At 43.2% G+C, this 21,076-nt stretch overlaps 2 protein-coding genes and 1 long non-coding RNA gene across 19 annotated transcripts in view; 2 read left to right on the plus strand and 1 right to left on the minus strand.

Annotated features, from left to right (window-relative positions):
* Positions 1-1,000, plus strand: part of RIPOR1 (RHO family interacting cell polarization regulator 1) — a 103,429-nt gene extending 102,429 nt beyond the window's left edge. For all 16 annotated transcript variants that reach the window (XM_088671019.1, XM_035119712.3, XM_088671018.1 and 13 more), the window contains one exon: positions 1-1,000. Coding sequence is in view for 10 of the 16 variants with exons in the window: in XM_035119712.3 (XP_034975603.3) it covers positions 1-98 (98 nt within the window). In the remaining 6 variants the exon portion in view is untranslated.
* LOC148685312 (uncharacterized) lies at positions 850-6,242 on the minus strand. The gene is made up of 2 exons (XR_015950315.1): positions 6,078-6,242; positions 850-1,247 (listed from the first exon to the last, which is right to left on the minus strand). It is a non-coding gene; the product is annotated as an uncharacterized LOC148685312 (long non-coding RNA).
* CTCF (CCCTC-binding factor) overlaps positions 5,275-21,076 on the plus strand; it is a 23,465-nt gene continuing 7,663 nt past the window's right edge. For both annotated transcript variants that reach the window (XM_035119716.3, XM_088671023.1), the window contains exons 1-5: positions 5,275-5,445; positions 16,329-17,118; positions 17,669-17,839; positions 19,718-19,851; positions 20,407-20,527. In XM_035119716.3, coding sequence (XP_034975607.1) covers positions 16,338-17,118; positions 17,669-17,839; positions 19,718-19,851; positions 20,407-20,527 — 1,207 coding nt within the window. In that variant the 5' untranslated portion in view covers positions 5,275-5,445; positions 16,329-16,337. The remainder of the gene's footprint in view (positions 5,446-16,328; positions 17,119-17,668; positions 17,840-19,717; positions 19,852-20,406; positions 20,528-21,076) is intronic.

The following is a 21,076-nucleotide window of genomic DNA, read 5'->3' on the forward strand; positions in this document are numbered from 1 at the left end:
GAGAAGATGGGAAATCTGCTCATCGACGTCTAGAAGAGTCTCTTGACAGTTTGCCCCGAATCTTTGCCCCGGGAAGCATGGCCAGCACTGCGTTCTAAAGGGTGCCACGCAAACCTACCAGCCAGATCCTTTTGGGACCCAGACTTTGCATGCCACAGAACTTCAACCAAGTCACACAGACTGGGCTCAGACTAGTGTGCCATAGACTGGGCAGCTCTTTGCCCCTAAGCGCATGCACACACTGCAGTATTAGCATCACTCACACGCTGTCTTATGTGGAGGATGCCTTTTCCTAGCCCCAACGGCTGCTTCACTCATGGAACTAACATGAGTACAAGACACTGAGAGATTCGCTTGTTTTTTTCCTACAGGAGCCCACTGGGCTGAGGGATTGAGTATGGCTCTCTGCCATTCGCCAGGATCAACATGCCACGTTTTGGAGAAAAACAGCAGCTGAGCATTATGGCCATGGCAGACTCAGTTGCTAAAGCCATCTCCCATTTGAGACAAACTTGGAAGAATTTTTGTGTGTTCTTGAAGTCCCACTTAGTGTTCAACTTGTTCTTAGCTTGCCCATGTCATCCACCCTCTGGGGCTGTGAATACTGCAGGAAATTGGGACCAGGTATATTCTGCTACTGAGGAGCTGCAAACTCCTCTCTCAGTTCTGAGAGGTGGGGGGAAAGAAAGTGCACAACAGTTACAGGAGGGAGTTTCCCACCTCCCAGTGAAGGAGGAAGAAAGGACAGATTGTTTTTAACAGTGGTGCTTTGGCAGATGGAAGCAACATGGGTAGACAAACGCTGCCACTTCTTTGGCTATTTTATTATTTTTATTTACACATTGGGGGGGGGGTGTTGCAGACAAAAGTCTTTTCTATAAAATCTCTATAATTTTATCTGTATATCTACATAGATATATAAATATATATAATGTAATTATCAAGAGGTTTCGCTAATTTTGACTTTAAGCCTGAAATAAAAAGAAGTTTGAGCAAGTGAGTTTGGTGTACGTCATTTTGTGACTGCTACTGTGGAGTTTCCCCTTACCAAACTGGGAAGGAGCGAGGTGTTGTGAAACCTCAAGGGGTCAAAAACGCCTTAGGTGACTCAAGTCAACAAAGTACAGCATTGAGGCTTTTCAGTGGTTTTACAGGTGGTGAAATAAAAAGGAAGGTGGACTGAGCTTCTTTCCAGAAGTAAAAGGGGAACACTGAAGACCACAGGCAACAAGTCATCCTTGTCCTTCCTACAGTACAGAAAACAGAAATGGAAACCATTATTCATCGATTCTCAATATTCATACCCTGCCTTGTTAAATACAGTTCTCTGAATATTATAGATAAAAATGGTAAAGGTACCCCTGACCATTAGGTCCAGTTGCGGACGACTCTGGGGTTGTGGCGCTCATTTCTCTCTCTAGGCCGAGGGAGCCGGCGTACAGCTTCTGGGTCATGTGGTCAGCATGACTAAGCCGCTTCTGGCGAACCAGAGCAGCACACGGAAACGCCGTTTACCTTCCCGCCGGAGTGGTACCCATTTATCTACTTGCACTTGATGTGCTTTTGAACTGCTAGGTGGGTAGGAGCTGGGACTGAACAATAGGAGCTTAACCCGTCGTGGGGATTCAAACCACTGACCTTCCGATCAGCCCTAGGCTCTGTGGTTTAGACCACAGCACCACCCGCGTCCATAGATGGATATAAATCAATACAGCAGCAAAAGCAAGCTGCCAAATTAACAATCTTAAAGATATTAACAGTGCAATCCTACATATTTTTAGTCAAAAGTAAGCCCAAGTTCAATACAGCCAGTTGTGACTCCAAAAAGCTCCTACACCCAGAAACTAGCATAAACATGTCCGCCTTAACCTAGAGTCACTGGGCAAAATGAGCTCTTTATTGAGGAAAGCCCCAGGATCTATGGATGTAAATTAAAACCAAGGTTGTTCCTAAATTCTTCCTTGGCTTGTGACATCAAAATGATGTGTCTTGAGACCCCCAGCTTGAATGGATCCCTTTAGCATAGAGATGGGGAACCTGTCTACTTCCAGAGGTTGCTGGACTATCATAGTTTTTGACCATTGGCCGTACTGACTGGGACAGAGGGCATTTAGCCATCTATCAACACCTGGAGGGCCCCAGACTCCCTCTCCCTAATGAGGAATATTTCACTTCTGTGAAAAACCCAGATATTTGCCCTGTATCATTGTTTCGTTGGAGTTTATTGTTGGCACATCCCTGGGTTTTGTTTCCACATGGTTACTTTGCTAAAATGTATTGAAAGTACCCTAAGCTGCTTCCCTAGCCTGCCACTGAGATGAAATGCATAACTTTTGAATTAGGCCTAGTGTCTGGACTATACCACTTCAGGTTGACGTTCCTGTGATTGTGTAGAGGTAACCGCAGCTTATATGACGGTTTGGTTTCAGGGGTCCAGGTGCAAATGTAAAATAACGTAAAGCCAGGAACCTCTGGAACTGCTCTCCCCATGACCATCCCTACCTGTCTATCAAAACAAAATAAAAAAATCCTTCGAGTAGCACCTTAAAGACCAACTAAGTTTGTCATAGGTATGAGCTTTCGTGTGCATGCACACTTCTTCAGATACCTGTGTGCAATGCACACGAAAGCTCATACCTATGACAAGCTTAGTTGGTCTCTAAGGTGCTACTGGAAGGATTTTTAATTTTGTTTTGACTACGTCAGACCAACACAGTTACCTACCTGTAACCTACCTGTCTATTGCAGCCTTGCCCTCACTTAACTGTCCTCTGGGAAGGATGTGCAAGGCCCAGGGCCCTCATGTAACCTTCCCAGAGCCCAATAAGCAAAATGGAGGGCTTAAAAACATCTTTTTGCAGTGGGTTTTCTCTGCTCTCCATTTATTTACCCACTGCCCACATAAAGTTGTGATCATGTAGGAGAAATCAGTGTAAGCTGCATATGTTCAGCTGTACCTGTCTCTCCAATACAAAGAATAAAATACCTTTTGAGAGTGAGAGCACATATTCTGTTAACATTGCTACCCTGTTAACTAGGGGATTGTTAAAGTACCCACAGGCACCTGCAAAGTTTGAGACCATTCATAGAAGGCAAACGATTTCCAACATCTATCATTGCTGCTGTCCTGGTTTTCTAGTGGGAAGAATTGAGTCATGCTTCCCATGAGGTCCACCAAGAGTAAAATGGCCATCCAGCAAATCCAGAAATAGATGTTTGGGGATTTCTTGGCCGCCAGGATTATGGAGGATCACTGCCTATACTCAGCATTAAATCTTTCCCTAGCTGTTTTTTAACTGGTGAAAGCAGATGGAAGTGGGGAGATTTCCCTGAAGCTCTCTCTTGAGAGGAAACTGGAAAGGGCCAGCCCCAGGTAGGGGTGGTCCTATGCATTGTTCATTCTGGTGCCCCCCCCCCCCCCCGGTCAATATGCCCTGGCAGGCATACCTGTCAGAAATGGTTGGCAGCAGCAACAGTGATGCTTTCAGCAATGCTAAATGGCAGGGACTAGCTACCATGTTAATTTCCCTCAATACCTTATAACAGCACTTCGTCAGGGGTGTTGTGGGAATTGTGGTTGTGTTGGCCCACAAAAAAATAAAGGGGAACTCAGGGCAGGTATCGGTGATGTTGGGACCCTGATGGTTGCCCTGGAACTGGAGATAAAGGGTTGGACCCAGACATAGTCACCCTCTTTTTGCCAAGGGAGGAAGGCAGGTGACAAATGCATAGTGAAAGCCATGAAGCTCACTGGTGACCTAGGGCCAGTCACTGCCTCTCAGCCTAACCTACCTCACAGGGTTTTTGTTAGGATGAAATGGGAAGAAGAACCATGTAGACCACCTTGAGATTCTTGGAAGAGAAAGGTGGTATATAAATGTAATTAATAAAAATAAAATAATAAAGTTGATTTCTTCTAGGAGCTGTTTTTTTGTAGAAAACTGTTTCCCTTCAAGATGGCACCTTCTGCTGGAAGGCCACAAAAATTACCACAGCCCCAATTAAAGAACTAGGATTAATTAAAGAATAGGGATTAGAGATATATAGAGGATATTTTGTGGTGAGGGGGGTATATAAATATTATTAAGGTAGAAGTAATGTGTTTAAAAACAACCACCAAACATATAGTCATTACATTCATGTTACATATGCAGCAATGAACACCCTGAATAACTATAATCCACTGGCTCCATAAAGACAGGTAAGGGGGTTCTAGATAGAGCTACTTCCCATTTTAGAAACCAAGCACCATTTTAAAGGTAAAATCTAAACCGCCTGAATGTGGAATGGGACACAACAAGCAAATCCCTTTAATATGTTTTCTGTTGAATTTCTGATAGTCACTTTCAACTACAAACTGCTCTCCTCTTAGATATTTTTTTGGGGGGGGAATCCTTCACTAGGAATCAGGGTGGGTTGCAGTTAGTTTTCCATGTTCATATCCTAACAACTACCATATGGACTTTGAAAGGACACCAACCCACCTGTTGTGATCCTTTCCCTTTGTGGGTTAGGGTCAATTTACCTGATTACTGTGCCTTTCAAATAAGACAAATGAGACTTGAAAAGCAAACATCCCCATGATTTTTAAAGATTGTAGATCTTTAAAATTTTAAAAGAGTTAAAAGATTGTAGATCCCACCACCACCACCTGTCTCTTTGGGTATCAGGGCTTTAATGGCTGTGCATCAAATTAAAAAGGATAGCAGTACTTTTCACCAGATATACACTGACAGGTGGCAGCTTTGCCTGTTTAATTTCTGCCAACTAGGGGATTGTTAAAAGTTTGATCCCAATATAAAAATAAGTGGCACCTCTATTTTGATGCAAAGGTGTGCAATCACAAACTGCCTCTGACAAGTTGCAGTTAACTTACATATCCTAGCTCTCCTATTTTGGTTCTGGACACGTTTGCACCAATTTGCTCGTGATTATACCAACACGACGCCCGTGACACCCCCGCCCGTTGCCAGAGATTTTCCTTTCTCGGCAGGTGGCAGCAGCGTCACCTCAAGAGGGCGCCACACCGCGGAACCAATCCCTTTGCCCGCGCTTGCAACGTGCAAGTGCTCTGCACCCTCGGCCCAGACCGCGCGTGACGTCACAGCGCCACCCGCCCTCACGTCCGCCGCAGCCCTTCTAGGTCCTCTATTTGAAGTTGGCGCCCAGCGCCTCCTCCCATGGTGCTCCGCGCGGCCGCTTCTCCCGCTCCCTCCTCCCTTCGCTCGGCTTCGGCGGCCGCGGCTGCCGGGCTGGCGCAGGCGCACTGTTCGTCTCGGCCGCCATTTTGTGTCCGAGGCGACTGTGGAACGATTAAACCGCGAGCTGGTGCTGGGCGCTGGCGGCGGCCGCTAGCGGCGGGGCAGCAGCAGTAGGAGCTCCGCAGGGCCCGAGCGGGGCGGGGCCCGGGGCAGCAGAGGCGGCCCGGAGGCGCCTCCGGGACAGGTAAGCAGCGCGGGGGGTTTGCAGTCGCTTTCTCCGGCCTCTAGGTGTCACGATGGGGCTCGGGCTGGGACCCGCCGCGGCGCCGCCGATGGGGAGCGGGGCTTTGTCTCCCTCTACCGTCCCCATCGCCCTGATGCCGGCCTGGTACTGCCGCCCATCGGCCTCCCAGTGCAGCGCCTCTGCCGGAACCAGGCCGGGCCTGGATAAATAGACAGAGGCGCGGCAGCTTTGCTCGGCCTTGCCCAGCCCGCCGCCGCCTCACCCTCTCGGCCCCCGCCAACCACGGCCTGCTGGAGTGACTCGGTTTTTATTTAACTCGTCCGCCATTATGGAAACGACTAACCCCGGGCGTTCCTGTCCCCGCCAAAAACCTATGTTCAAAACACCCACCCGCCTGCCTTGATCCTGGCCGAGTCGATTTGGCTTCCTCTAACCCCCCCCCCCAGCTTTCCCAGCTCCTCCCGAGCCGCCCCCATTAACCTGCGGCCTAATCCTGCCACCTCCCGCCTCTTCTGGCTCGCTTCTCGTTCCGCCCGGTCGCCTCCGCCCCGCGTCGATTCCCGCCCGTCTCCGCTTCTGCTTTTCTCTCCCTCCTCCCCATGCCCGGACGTCCTCGTCCCGTCCCAGCTGACCGTCCCCGGCCTCCTCCGTCCGCGTCCTTTTCCCCCGATGGTCCTGCGTGTCCGCGCTGCCCGTCCCTGCCCGCCTGCTCCCGCCGGCCGCCGCCTCGCTGTGCGCGCTGCGGAGTGAGAGGCGCTGCGAGCTCAAGATCGGGACTCGAGCTCCCTCTTGCAAGGCAGGCTGAGCTGCAGCGCCATGCAGCGCGGGAGAGCGCCAGGCGGGGACGCCCGAGCTCGCTCGCCTTGCCCGCCCGCCCGGCCTGGAACCGAGAAGGAGCTCACGCGGGGCTCCCCTTTTCACCTTTACCGGGGAAGGTCCTTTCGTAAAGTTAGGATGGTGTCAAGGAAGGGGGGAGTCTTCACGATCTCACTCATGACTTCGGCCTCGACGCTACCACCTAGTCCCGATTATCTTTGTGCAGATACTACTGTATTCTTAAAGGGGGGGAGTAATACTTTAAGGGAAAGCCCTCTAAAATTTCCAGAAAATTGGGCCACGCAATTCCGGAGGTTGTAGAGATCTTCCTTTACACATCCTCATGCCGTAAAATCCAATAAGGTTTGGGGGAGGGGGCCCTCCCAGCCCTGAAAGAGAGAAATCTATTACTACTTTCACTCTATCTTTCTGAAGGTTCTCCTGCGGTTTTATTTTAAGAAAAGAACTCTTTCACAAAGGGGATATACCAGAAATTTGCATATTACTTTATATGCCTTGCTTTAAAATATATTGCTCTGAATATATGCTGTCAATTTAATCTGAGCAGTTGAGAACATGGTTGAGGTTGCTAGTGTGAAATTGGTGGGCCTGTTAGATGTATTTCTCCAAAGTAGGTTATAGGGTGAGTGATAGCAAGTTGCCCAACAAGCCATCCTCTGTAATCTTGACAGATCAGTCATAATTGCATCACATTAGTGAACTGCCTTCTAAAATGGAGAGAGGAGGGGTATTGGTCATAGCTAACCAGCTTTTATTCTGACCATTTATTTACAGTTACATGTGCTTTACAGAATGAGTTGGTCCATGAGGGGAGATTTAAGTGAAATAATAGACCCATGCTACTATAATTATATTATGCTAGCCCATAGTGGTGCAGCATCTTGATGTAGCTAATGCTTCTATGTTATCAGTGGCCATCGTTGCTGTTTTGCTGTAATAGTTCGAATTCTGCTTGATTTCCAAAAGAAATATTCTATTGGGCTCCCAATATTGTAGTGATTGTCTGAGTAGTCATTTAAACATAAAAGCGTGTTCCAAACTAGTATCCCTCACCCACATATATTTTAAAACACAGTTCTAAAGTCTTGCCCATTTGTCATTCGTCTGTCACTTTCTAATGCAAATGAGTCATCTCTAAATAACCACAGTAAGCTGTTTTATGGGTTACATTCTGTTTCTTGGTTTACTTTTTTCAAACTTTCCTACCATGAAAACAGGTGGACCTTGTGTGCTCCTTAACTTGTTCTTTTGCAGGCTTTGGGCAAGTAGTGTACTGTACAAAGTGGTGCAAGGGAACAATTGAATTTGAGAGGTGGGGAGTAATTTAATCAAGGCTACTCTTACATATTCATGCTAATCTGATGGCGTTAGAGTTGGCTGATACTGGCGGCAGCGCTCATTTCCTACTTGCAAGTTCCCCACAGGCATCTGGTTAGTCGTTGTGAGAACAGGATGGTGGACTAGATGAGCCATTGGCCTGATCCAGCAGCATCTTCTTATGTTCTTACGATTAAATCTTAGCAAATTTTCCCCAGTATCAGATACATTCTTCCTCTAATAGCCTGGTCTTCTGAGCCTGTTGTTATGCACCACCTCCATCTACACTATGCCAACAAACTGCTTCTACTTATCTTTTTATCTCCACCCATGTTGAACTCTCATATAGCTGTAAAACTTCCAGAAATCTCCTGGCATATTGAGGCATTCACCTTGGTTTTAGATCTGAATGTTTCAGTTGATTCTAATGTTGCAGTTGTTGAATTCTCAGCAGTACTAAGCAGTAGCTAAGGATTAAATGTACCCTTGCTACTTCCGACAAAACTTGGTGTGTTTTATGAAATATTCTGAATGGTTGAGCCAATGGGCAACAGTTTGGGGATCTGCTTCATAGCTAGGGAACCTGACTTTATTTTCAAAACTTAAGGTCACATTTAATGTGAATTCTTGTACCTGGTGGAATTCATTTGTTTTGTAAATTTCACTTTCCCTACTGTGCCGCTACATATAAATAAGTTCCAGTTTGTACATTCAGAGGTGATACTGGACTCAGATAAATATGTAAAAAAGGTCTAAACCACAGAGCCTAGGGCTTGCCAATTAGAAGGTCAGCAGTTCGAATCCTTGCGAAGGGGTGAGCTCCCGTTGCTCGGTCCCTGCTCCTGCCAACCTAGCAATTCGAAAGCATGTCAAGTGCAAGTAGAGAGATACCTCTCTGGCGGGAAGGTAAACGGCATTTCCGTGTGCTGCTCTGGTTCACCAAAAGCAGCTTAGTCATGCTGGCCACATGACCCAGAAGCTGTACACCAGCTCCCTCGGCCAGTAAAGCGAGATGAGCGTTACAACCCCAGAGTCTGCGACTGGACTTAACAGTCAGGGGTCCCTTTACCTTTAAATATGTAAAATAAGAACCCTGGAGTAGCTTCAATCAGCCTATTTTATTAGCATAGCTGTAGTTACAAAATGTGGTGGCCTTTGTAAGATGTAGTATAGAACTCAGGATTTTTAGAGTTCACTCCACCTTTGTATTTTAAAATGAATTTCAAGTCCTCTTGATTCAATCCTATAACCACTTAGCTGGGGGTTAACTGTTTTGAACTTAGTGGAACTTAGTTCTGAATTGACATGCATAGACTCTGTTGTCAAGAACATGGAAAGTTGCCTTATACTGTATAAAGTCAGATTAGCCTAGTATTGTATTCTCAGATTGGCAGCAGTTCTTCAGGGTCTCAGGCAGGAATCTGTCTCATCACTAGCCACCTGGTTCCTCTTAACTAGAGATGACAAAGATTGAGCCTAAATCTTTATACATGCAAAGCAATTGCTCTACAATTGATGTATGAATACTTCAGTGAAAATGGTTCCACTTAAACAAGGTAACCCTTTTGAATCTCACTGCGGTGGAATAGCTTTCCCTCTAGATACAGTCTTGGAAACCTCTTACTTATCAAGAAAGAGGAAATTTATCTCTGTGTTATCCAAATAGACCTTCTCCATTGCTTGCTGTCAAATGGCTTAAACAGCATCTCATGTACAGCATTTTATGCTTTTATGCATAAGCTCCTGGGGGAAAACTAGATATGGAAGCTATGATGTTTCTGGACTACAATTTTTTTCATCCCTGACCTTCTTGGGGCTGATGGGAGTTGTAGTCCGGCAACATCCGGAGGGCCAAAGGTTCACCATACCTATTGTATGTACGGTATGTGTGTCTCTGTGTGTACTCTATTGCTTTCAAGCTCCCTGGAACTTAACAGTTTTGTTCTGCGTTCATAGATCTTTGTGTTGGTTTCTTGCAAGCAGACAATCTTGCAAACTAAAGCTAAAGGGATTTTCTTTGCATTGGCTAGAAAGTGAAACAAGGCGTTAGCCAGAGGAATCCAGTTTAGAAAAGGCAAATGTTGAGGGGTTGAGATCTTTTCTCTCTCTCACCCTCCACTTAACCCAGAAGATGGATTCATAAGCAAGTGTTGGGAAACATCTTTTTTCTGCATATTCTCTGATTAATCCCAATGGTGGGTCACCTTGATACCTTGTTGATTCCCCAGTGTCAAGAAGGAACATTCATATCAAAAGGGTTGCTCCTAATGGCACCTGATGTATTCTCCAGCTCTTGACAGAAAGATCGTGAGAGACAAACACTGATTTTGCCTTTGGCCATGGTTGACTGCTACTGTACGATCCTTTTCAAAACTCTCTTTAAAATAGAGGAGTAGGGGATCTGGGATTGGAGGAGGCATAGCTGAGTAGAGCTGCTTTTTGAAAGCACTCCAGTACTCCCTGCTTCTTCAGAAGCAAAGAAACCACATTAGTGAAAGCTTCTAGGGCAGGGTTTTTGTGGAAGAGGAGCGCTCTGATATTCCTGATCAGTTGGAATAAGACTTTGGGGCACAATTTACTGCAAGCTAAGCTAAACATGGGCTAGTGGGGAAATATACATGCTGGATACTCAGAAATTTTCCAACTCTGGTCTACAGTATATTGAGTTCTTACATGTGTGTAAAATGACTTAAACATCAACTGAAAGCTTACACATTTGCATACTTTATTTTAAAGCTTTCATACAAGCTTGGGATCTTAGTCACTTACTGGAATGTTTCATTAAGACAACAACAACTTTAAACAAGTGAGATTAACCTCTTTTAACATTAAGTCTTCTGATGCCAGTGTCAAAATGACGGGTGCTCACCAGCTTTGTGTGAGTAAGGATTATAAATGTTTGTACATTTATCACTGAAAACCAGGGACAGTTCATATGTACAGCTGTGGAATAACATGAAGATATATGACACAGATCTAAATTGACTGAAATCCTGAATATATCTGCAGCATGTGATTAAGAAAAAATAGGTATAAATTCTTAATTAGTTGAGAATCTTGTAAGCTTCAGTGGGCATGTCTGCTATTAGTTAGGCACTGTTTTTCCTGGTGAACTGAATTTACTGCCCTCTAAAAGATTATTGTACATTCAATTCTTGGGTTTGATTAAATGACTCGCAGGTTTTTCGGAAGCTGTCTCTGGAGTGAAATGAGTTACTCATAAGCATTTCTAAAATAGCCTTGGCAGAATTCTTAAAATCAGCATTTGACCTAGCAACGGTCAAAAAATGCCTTATTCACCCTTGTGATGCTTAACTTGTAAGCCTTCCTGGATCTAATTAATCGTCTATCTAGTCCAGCATCTTACTTACAAAAGTTTTCAACTAAAATTGAAGCCTGAAAACTTGATTAAAGGCAACAGCTCTCCCCTGTAGCAATTGGTGTTTAGAGATTTACTGCCCCTGAATAATATGATTCGACTTAGCTTTCATGATAGGTGTTTCCATGAATTTGGCTAACTTTACTGAAAACCACCTAGGTGACTATTCTCTATTGTGAATCATTATCTTCAAGTTGAATCTTTTAAAAAGGTAACAGAACTTTTTGGAGAAGTTTCTTCCATTGATGCGGAATATTTCCCCTTTTAATACTAACTACTTGGAAATAAATGTTGGAAATTTAGCTCAAGGCATAGGGTGCTGCTTTTAGAAAAAACCAGTATTAACATTTTTAGGATAACTATAACCTGAGTTTTATTTCTTTTTCTGTATTTAGGGAATGGCTTTAGTAATGATCAATATGTTCTATCTAACACTCACTTTGTTGTTGCAGTATAGTTGTTAGTAAAGTCTCATTACTGTCTGCCTCTTTGGAGCAAAAACATGTTTGTTGTGAAGCTTTAGGACAGGTTAACCACTTAATGTCATGCATGATACCATCATTTCAAAACAGCAGCGTAACATACAAAACTTTCCCTTGAACATGGCTGTTCAGGCAGAGAAAGTAAGCATGTGGAATTTTCTTTTTTTACCATGTTAAGGAAAATACAGGCTGAGGCAGATTTTGATGCCAGTTATGTTGTAGTCAACAGATAGGAGTGATCGCAATTGCATTTTGATTAAATAAATTGCTTTCTCTAGACCATTGTGTAGCATCAAGGACTTGAGTGTATTCTGTGGATCCAGAGCCTTGTTTGAACTCCCCCCACTGTGATGCAACTGTCCCATTGAGGGGGTTTTTCATTGAAGCTGTCAAGTTCCTTAAATAAATGTTAAGATTGGTGTGTATGGTTTTTTAACATCTGTATACTAGTAAGAACAATAGCTCTGAAGAAAAATACTACACTTTTGAAAATATCATGCCTTCCTATATTTTAGCAGACATCTTTTAGTAGAGACAATCCCTCATATTTCTGGCATCTGAAGGCAGCCCTGTTTCAAGAAGCTTTTAATGTGTTCCTTTATTTTGTTGGAAATCGCCCAGAGTGGAAGGTAGACTACTTGAAATATTATTATTATTATTATTATTATTATTATTATTATTATTTATTTAAAGATAGTGCTTGTTGTCACCTGTTATTTTTATAATTTATAATAATGTTTTTCATGAACTTTATATACCACTATTGCTATTGCTTTAAAAACCAACCAACCAACCTGAAAGCAGTATATAAAAGTGCTTTAAAAACAGCAATCTTTTTTTTGGGGGGGGGAATATGCAGACTTTAAAATAGGAAGTACCAGTTTAGTTATTCAAATAGTTTTTAATCAGCTAACCAACCTGTTAATTGGTTCAGTGTTCCAACCCAGTTTCTCAAGTTGTAAAAGACAGTTAAACCTTACAGGTTATTCTTAGCAACTTGCCGTGACTCCACTGTAAATACTGTATTAATCAGAGATGCAGAGCAGGACTTGAGTAGGTGTGTTCTGCAATGGCCAAGGCTGGAAACATGGGTTTCTGCTGCAGGTGCGCAGGGCGAGCCAATCCAAATGAACTCTAAAATTCATTTGGAGGCAAATTAAAAACTGACAGCATGCACTGCAGGCATTCAGACTTTTCTCTTCTGCCATGGTTTTAAAAACAGAAAAATGTTTCAGAATGTCTCCAGAACAGTTGATGGCATTTTTTTTTAAGTGCTTAAAATTGTGCTAAGTGCTATGCAAAAATTATTAAGACAGACAAGTTGGAGGGTAAGGAAAGGAAGAACATTTAGAAAGATGCATAATAATTCACTAATTTTGGATTAAAAGGGTAAAAGCTATTTTGTGGTTCATAAATGTAATTACTACACTAAAGTGGCAATTGCCTTTATGCAAATTCTAAGTGGGCTGGTTCTCCTATAAAGCCTCACAACTGTAGAAGCCCAAATTGCACATGCTTCCACTTACTGATGCTCAAATTAAATGCTGTGGTGCTTGTTGAAGAACAGTATGTCGTGGCCTTTCCATCAATGCTGCTGTTCCTTTTGGTGTGTGCGCGCGCACAACAGGCATGATGTGGTTGATCAGAAAGTGTGTCATTTGGTTGTCTCAAAACTTTGTCCTATACAGGTGACTTTTAGAGCATCAAATTAACCAAATATTCTCTTTTTCTGATCTTTTGATTTCTGGATTTCCCCCCCTCTTTCCCCCTATGAAGACACATTAGCTAACCTGCTAGGATATGGAATGATTTATTTTGTGGGGAAGTTTAGGCAAGAAATGTAAGGCTGTCTCAGTGTTGACAAGCAAAGCAACCCACCCACACTGCAAATCATGTGGTCAGCTTCTGGGCAGGGAGACAGGAGAGCTAATTAAGCACATGCAATGAATCTCACTGCTAACTGTCATGCAGGCGGATGTAATACTGAGATACTCAGACAGCTGCTGGCACAAAACAGGAAACTACCGTATTTTTCGCTCCATAAGACACACCTGACCATAAGACGCACCTAGTTTATTAGAGTAGGAAAACAAGAACAAAAATATTCTGAATCACACCCTCCTCAAAAAGAAGCACAAATTCTTACCTGAGTAACAGCAGCTTGTATATTCTGTATCCCAAGGGAGTACATTTTTTTCATACCTTCAACCTGTCATGTTCAATGCTATATAAGTCACTTGCATTTATACTCATATTGTACTACTTTGGCTATGTGTTTAATAAAATATTGAATTATTGCATTGCGAAAAATGAAGATTATGGTGAAAAGTGAAAAACATGAATTGCAAAAAAATGAGAGCTTACAGAACAAAACCGACTTCAGATATGAAATCAGCATTGAAAGAACATATAAGAACAGTTGAGAAATCTCATGCAACAGAAAATGGGGAAAAACTGCTCCATAAGACACATTCACTCCATAAGACGCACAGACATTTCCCGTTACTTTTTAGGAGGAAAAAAGTGTGTCTTGTGGAGCGAAAAATACGGTAACTTAAAATCAGTGGGATTCATTGCGTGTCAATTTGTTTTGCATTGCTTTGTCAGTTTTGCATTTCTTAGTTATACTGACTGAAATCATTATTTTTGCAAGATGTTTGATGCTGCTGCAGTATCAACAATCACATGGGCTCTAAAAGTATCTATTATGTTGGAGGAAATGTGAAGTGCATGTACAAGAGCAGTGTTTGTATTTTCCAAAGGTTAAGTGTGAAGAAGGTAGAAAACATTCCTTATTCCTTGTATATTCATCAGGACAATCCTCGTCCTACGTCAGCCTCACTTTTGTTACTTTCAAAGAGATGGAATAGATCCCAGGGCCTAACGTATCCTGTGCAGGATAGTGGTGTCTTGCATGTGAGCTAAACACCTAAGCAAGTTAATATATTTAAAGCAAAACAAAAGTTAAGCTATAATCTCTTCTTCTTCAACACCAGCTACCAAATAGTGGTTCAGAATAGCAAGTTTTTACTCTGCTTCCAGAAGATACTTACCGTACTTGCCTTTCAGTGAATGTAGCCTTTCAGTGAAAGTAGTTGTTTTATCTCGGAGCTAATCAACATAGGATGTTTTTTAGCCTCACCTACTATGCAGGTTTGTGGTGAAGATAAAATTGAGAGGAGAAGAGTCCTATACAGTTTACAACCTTGAGCTCCATGGAGGGATAGAAATGTAGTAGCAGTAGGTGTCTATTCCAAGCTACATTCCAATATACTGTATTGTGGGGAACTAGAATGGCCTAAAATGAAACAAAGTGTTGCTAGAAGTTGGCTTCCCTGGATCATTTGGTTTGAAAAAACCATGCAACATTTTCATCCCAATACATTACTGCCAGTGGGACAATAAAGCACCCCATTAGCAAAACAGTACAATTTGTGGGTGTCCCAGGTACTTTCTGTACACTTTTTGTATACAGAAAGAAAACATGCTGGTGACACGTTGAACATGGGGGAGCATTGTGTATGAAAATGTCCCAGAAGGACAATCCTGTGTTAATTCTGTAACAAAAAGTACATGGGTGTAATTTCATCCCTAAAATCTGCATCTGGATTAATTTCAAGTGCTCAACTCTGGGATTTTTTCATGGCACCACCAGAGTTGTGTTTTTTTCATGGAAAAATGGAATGGTTCATTCCTTTAATTTTAATGTTATCATTATGCAACAAATTACTAGTGTGGGTAAAAGAGTGAATGCTATATGTGGATTTATTTGCAGGATTACTGTAGTCTTATTAAAATAACTCTAAACCTTGACTTCCAAATTCCAGTTCAGATAAAGACTTTTCTTTTGTTCTCTTTTAAAAGAAAAAACATTCAATGTTCTTAGGTACTCCACCCCTTGGGGTTAGAATAAGCTAAAGATTTTTTAAATTTTTTTAACTTTAACAGATCTCAGATGGGCCTTTCCCCACATGTCAACTGTCTTCTGTTTGCTTTTGCTATGGCACTGAACCACCCCATTTGTGTGGGCTCTTCTTTGTTTTGGCCCCCCCCCCCCCGTTCTCAGCCTTTTTGCTGTCCTCTTCCTGTGAACTATTGACACTTCCACAGCAGCCATTTACTTTGTATTGGCAGTGTCCCAGGCACTCAGTTTTAGGTGTGTATCCACACAACATTCTGAACATGTTCCAGTTTCCCTTCCACTTAGTGGAAGCACAGAAAAGAAGGGTATGGTTGCAAAAGCTGGCTGATCCAATACAAAGTATTCAATATTTGGAGGTTGTGCTTTTCTGACGTCTTATTTTGGAGTTACTGCCTCGTCTGTCCCATTTTGGTACATCACAGCACACCTAGACCATTTATTTCCAGGAGCAGCAAGAGCAACTTGCCTTTTCCTTTCACTTTTGACTAATGGCTACTGCTGAAAGTAATGGCAGAGGGATTTCATGGTTTCCCTAGATACTCTCAATCTTTTTGATACTTTTTGGGAGGGACAAAAAATTCAGAAGCAGCTTTGCATTAGCCCCAAAATACTGTATCTGACTCATGGGATGCAGGAGGAAGTAAGAAGTGTAAAATGCATGTATCCTTGTAGCCTGATCTTGTCCCCCAAATCCTGAGTCAGAATGAATTACAATTCCTTCTCTTTTTCACATTACAGACCTATATCAAGAGTGTGTAAGGAGTTGTATCCATAATATTTGTGACCAGGGGTCTTTGTTCTGAGCATTTCTTTTTTCAGCAAATGCAATGTGTCATTCATGTCTGATCAGATTGCTAAGGTGTGAGAATCTGTCCCCCCATTTCTTGCAACCTGCTGAAACAACTGCTTAAGTGTAGCTTTTGTATCTCCCTCTGTTTTCCAACAGGAAGTTGACATGGAAGGGGAGGTAGTTGAAGCTATTGGCGAAGAGTCTGAAACTTTCATTAAAGGCAAAGAAAGGAAGACCTATCAAAGGCGTCGGGAAGGTGGGCAGGAGGAGGATGCTTGCCCAATGCCACCCAACCAGGCAGATGGGGCTGAAGTGGTACAGGAAGTTAATGCTAGTGTCCAGATGGTCATGATGGAGCAGCTTGATCCAACATTGCTTCAGATGAAGACGGAGGTCATGGATGGCACTGTGCAACAGGAAGCTGAGGCTACTGTGGACGACACGCAAATAATAACCCTACAAGTTGTGAATATGGAAGAGCAGCCTATAAACCTGGGCGAGCTCCAACTTGTCCAGGTGCCTGTCCCAGTGTCTGTACCTGTTGCTACCACTTCTGTGGAAGAACTTCAGGGGGCCTACGAAAATGAGGTCTCCAAAGGAGGCCTCCAGGAAGGGGAGCCTATGATCTGCCACACCCTCCCTTTGCCGGAAGGCTTCCAGGTGGTAAAAGTTGGTGCAAATGGTGAGGTGGAGACACTGGAGCAAGGTGAACTTCAACCCCAGGAGGATCCTAATTGGCAGAAAGACCCAGACTATCAGCCCCCAGCCAAAAAGACAAAGAAAACCAAAAAAAGCAAACTTCGTTATACTGAGGAGGGGAAAGATGTGGACGTGTCTGTGTACGACTTTGAAGAGGAGCAACAGGAGGGCTTGTTGTCAGAGGTCAATGCGGAGAAGGTGGTGGGCAACATGAAGCCCCCTAAGCCAACAAAAATTAAAAAGAAAGGTACATGGGACATTGGATTTGGGGAGCGGAAGGGGGGCATCTTCAGTATCTGTTCTGGATAGGAATTACTGCTCTGTTCCTGAATACATCATCATCTTAGAGCAAGGAGACTTGACAGTCTTTGATGCCTCATTGTGGCCTGTTGAGATCAAGAAAGGGATTTTGTCAAGTCTTTTTAAAAGTATCTGGTATTGCCTTCCATGAAGATTCAAATACAGGGGTGATGGGTGAATTTCAGGTTGTGAATTATCTAGTTTTCCCTCAGTTCAGTGTTACCCAGAGTTGTGGAGTTGCCTCCTTAATTAATTTGTTTGATGAACTTATATTGGTTTTATTAATGCTATCCCCTGGTTTAATATGATATGGTATACTTTGTCCCCTTTGGATAGGTGCCTTGAAATTGGAAGTGGGGTGGAAGAAAAACATTAGGAGGATCCTGCCTCAAAGTGGGGACTTTGAACTGGATTTGCCTCTGAGGTGCTCCAGGTCATTTATGTATATAGAAGGGTTGCTATTTTAAGACTACTAAAGAGGCTTGCTTTCTGGACAGGTGTGAAGAAGACATTCCAGTGCGAACTGTGCAGTTACACTTGCCCACGCCGTTCAAACCTGGACCGTCACATGAAAAGCCACACAGATGAGAGGCCGCACAAGTGCCATCTTTGTGGCAGAGCTTTCCGGACAGTCACATTGCTGAGAAATCACCTCAACACTCACACAGGTACTTTAAAGGGAAAGGGTGACCTCTGTTTCTGTTGGGGGCCACATTCCCTCAGGGTTAGTGTATCGGAGGCTGCATGCCAGAGCCAGTGATGGATGGAGCCAGACACAAGGGTTTTGGATTAATTGATCCAGAATGAGAATTACAGTACCGTGCTTAAATTTTCACAATGACTACCTCATGCTAGAGTCCCTAAACTTAGGCAAGTCTATTCAGGTGTAAGTGCTGTTGGGTGTAATGGGATGATGCATGAATAAGTATGCAGTGAATTATTATTTTTAAGTACAACAGACAAATATATCCAATGTTTTAGAAACCTAATGAAAGCAATTCCTTTCTGACTATACAAGCAAACAAACAAAAACAGACACACTGAAGATGCCAGAAACCTAGCAATTTATTCTCAGGCTTTCACCAAGCCATACGACCAGGAAAAACGTTTTTTTTTTAAGCTTTATATTTATCAAATAAAATGCTGCCCCTTCCAGCTTTTCTGACACTGCATATAAAAAGTGGGGAAAGACTGTAAAAAGCCAAGAAAAACGAGGGAGAATGTTTCTAAATGTGATGGAAGAATGGGACTGCTTCAGGCAAGTTTCCCATCTGTGGTTTAGGTGATGCTGCCAACCCATAAGCCTTTTTTCTGGCACCTGCCTCTTGGTTTGTGGGAGCTACAAACTCAAGCCATCCTTGTGCTAATATTGGTCCACCAGTAGTTTTAGATTCTGTGGTATGAGAGGCAAGTGTTGTGATTTAATCTACTGAATAAGCAAACAGGGCTGTATTTAATGTTAGTTCTCCACAGGGTTCGAATCCCTGTGACGGGGTGAGCTCCCGTTGTTTGGTCCCAGCTCCTGCCAACCTAGCAGTTCGAAAGCACGTCAAAATGCAAGTAGATAAATAGGAACCGCTATAGCGGGAAGGTAAACGGCGTTTCCATGTGCTGCTCTGGTTTGCCAGAAGCGGCTTTGTCATGCTGGCCACATGACCTGGAAGCTACACGCCGGCTCCCTCGGCCAATAATGCGAGATGAGCGCGCAACCCCAGAGTCGGTCACGACTGGACCTAATGGTCAGGGGTACCTTTACCTTTTTACCTCCTTGGAGAATACCCATTGAAATTAAAAGACGTGACTGAATTACGTCTGTTAATTTCATTAGGTATACTCTGAGTAGAACTTTGTTAGTTAAAACTTGTACCGGTATTTGCAAAAAGACCTGAATTGATTTTTTATGGTGAATCTTAATGTGTCTTAACTGAACACTAGGCTTGGGATTGGAGAAGGAACGTTGAGGCTCATAGGAATGGGGGAGGAATTTGACACTGAAGTGACAGACTGGATTCTTTTTCAATCTGGACACCTGAGCATTTCAGATGTCCCAACCAGTCCTTGTCCTAGAGGCCATATCATACTGTGAAGTTTCCTTTTTTTGTCCACGAGGGCTGGAAACTTCCTTTTGAAACACTGAGAATTACTGGCTTCATTACTTTTAACACCAATCTGCATAATTTTGATCACCCCACAAAGTTCAAAACACAACTTCCAATAAAGCAGAAGCATACTTGAAATAAAAATGCCTTGCATCAAGTCACATTCCAAGTCATTGAATGGAAGGGCTTGGGTTTTTTATAGTTGGGGTGCTATAGAAAACAAGTCTTACTTAACTACATGTACCATACTTAGCTTTTTCAAGCATTTGGGCCCTTAGCATGGTGGCATAAGTGTACTTAATAATCATCAGTCTTTTTAAATAGAGATTTTCTTGTCCATTCTTTGATGCACCTTTAAATTAAGAAGGCAAACATATTGCCTACAGATGAAGCCAATATCTGTTTAGACTTTTTAAAATATATTTTTCCCCCTCTGTGATCCCTCAGGTACTCGTCCTCACAAGTGCCCTGACTGTGACATGGCCTTTGTGACAAGTGGCGAGTTAGTTCGGCATCGCCGCTACAAACACACCCACGAGAAGCCATTCAAGTGTTCCATGTGTGACTATGCCAGCGTGGAGGTATGTTTTGAATCCAGTTTTCCAGTAGTAGTAGTAGGTAGGCCATACCCACTTAACTACCAGTATTATCCTGTCTCCACCCCCATCCCACCCCCGCATTTGAGGTTTTGTTTTTTTTTAAATGGATATGGAGTTAACAAACCCTGTGTCACATTGTTTGTTTCTTGACCATATATTCAGTGTGTCTAAATACACAGGTAACTTGCATCTTATGCAAGGGTTTGGTTATGGGCACCCACACGTAAATGCAAAACATGTACAGACAGGTGCCCCTGGAACTACCCCCCCCCCAAAAAAATGCAGTTTCTGGTTTTGCAGGGGAGGTCAGTTGCCCCAAAGTGGGAATATCAAAAATGACATTGGCAAGCCATAAGCAGCTTTTTGGCTCCCAGAAAGCTTTTAGCCCCATAGCCATTTTGTTTTCTGTATGTCTCATCTTACAATTCAAGAAATGCAAAAGGTAAAAATAGCACTGCTTCTTTTGTGAAAAGACAATGACTGCAAAGTCCTTTCTGCTTATGGTACAAATCCCATCTTGGTATTCTTAACTTACAGGTGAGCAAGTTGAAACGCCACATTCGCTCTCACACTGGAGAGCGGCCATTCCAGTGCAGCTTGTGCAGCTACGCCAGCAGGGACACTTACAAACTGAAGAGGCACATGAGGACCCATTCTGGTACATATTTTGCAGAGGTGGCACAGAGGCCAGCACACACTGGCAGTTCTGTGCATGCTGCTCCTTTGGCGTGTAAAACCTGTGTGCAATATCTCAGAAACAGTGGGATGGGGGGGGGGTGTGACTTAATATTCTAGTGGCTTTTCTTAAAGGCTGCTATGACCATTGTCACTGCTTGGATCAGAATTTCAAGAAGTGGGATTCCTTACAGACGTTTTTTTTAAAAAAAATTGTACAGTACTTGCTTTTTTGCAAACTGTTAGGGAAGTGTAATAACCTCTAACTCAGGGGTCAGCAAACTTTAAGCAGGGGGGCGGTCCACTGTCCCTCAGACCTTGTGGGGGGGCGGACTGTATTTTGAAAAAAAAATATGAAGGAATTCCTATGCCCCACAAATAACCCAGAGATGCATTTTAAATAAATGGACACATTCTACTCATGTAAAAACACCAGGCAGGCCCCACAAATAACCCAGATACAGTGGTGCCTCACTTAACGAATGCCGTTAGACGAATTTTTCGCTATACGAATGGATTTTGCGATCGGAGG

This window comes from Zootoca vivipara, chromosome 6, assembly GCF_965207765.1.
Source record: "Zootoca vivipara chromosome 6, rZooViv2.hap1.1, whole genome shotgun sequence".
NCBI lineage: Eukaryota > Metazoa > Chordata > Lepidosauria > Squamata > Lacertidae > Zootoca > Zootoca vivipara.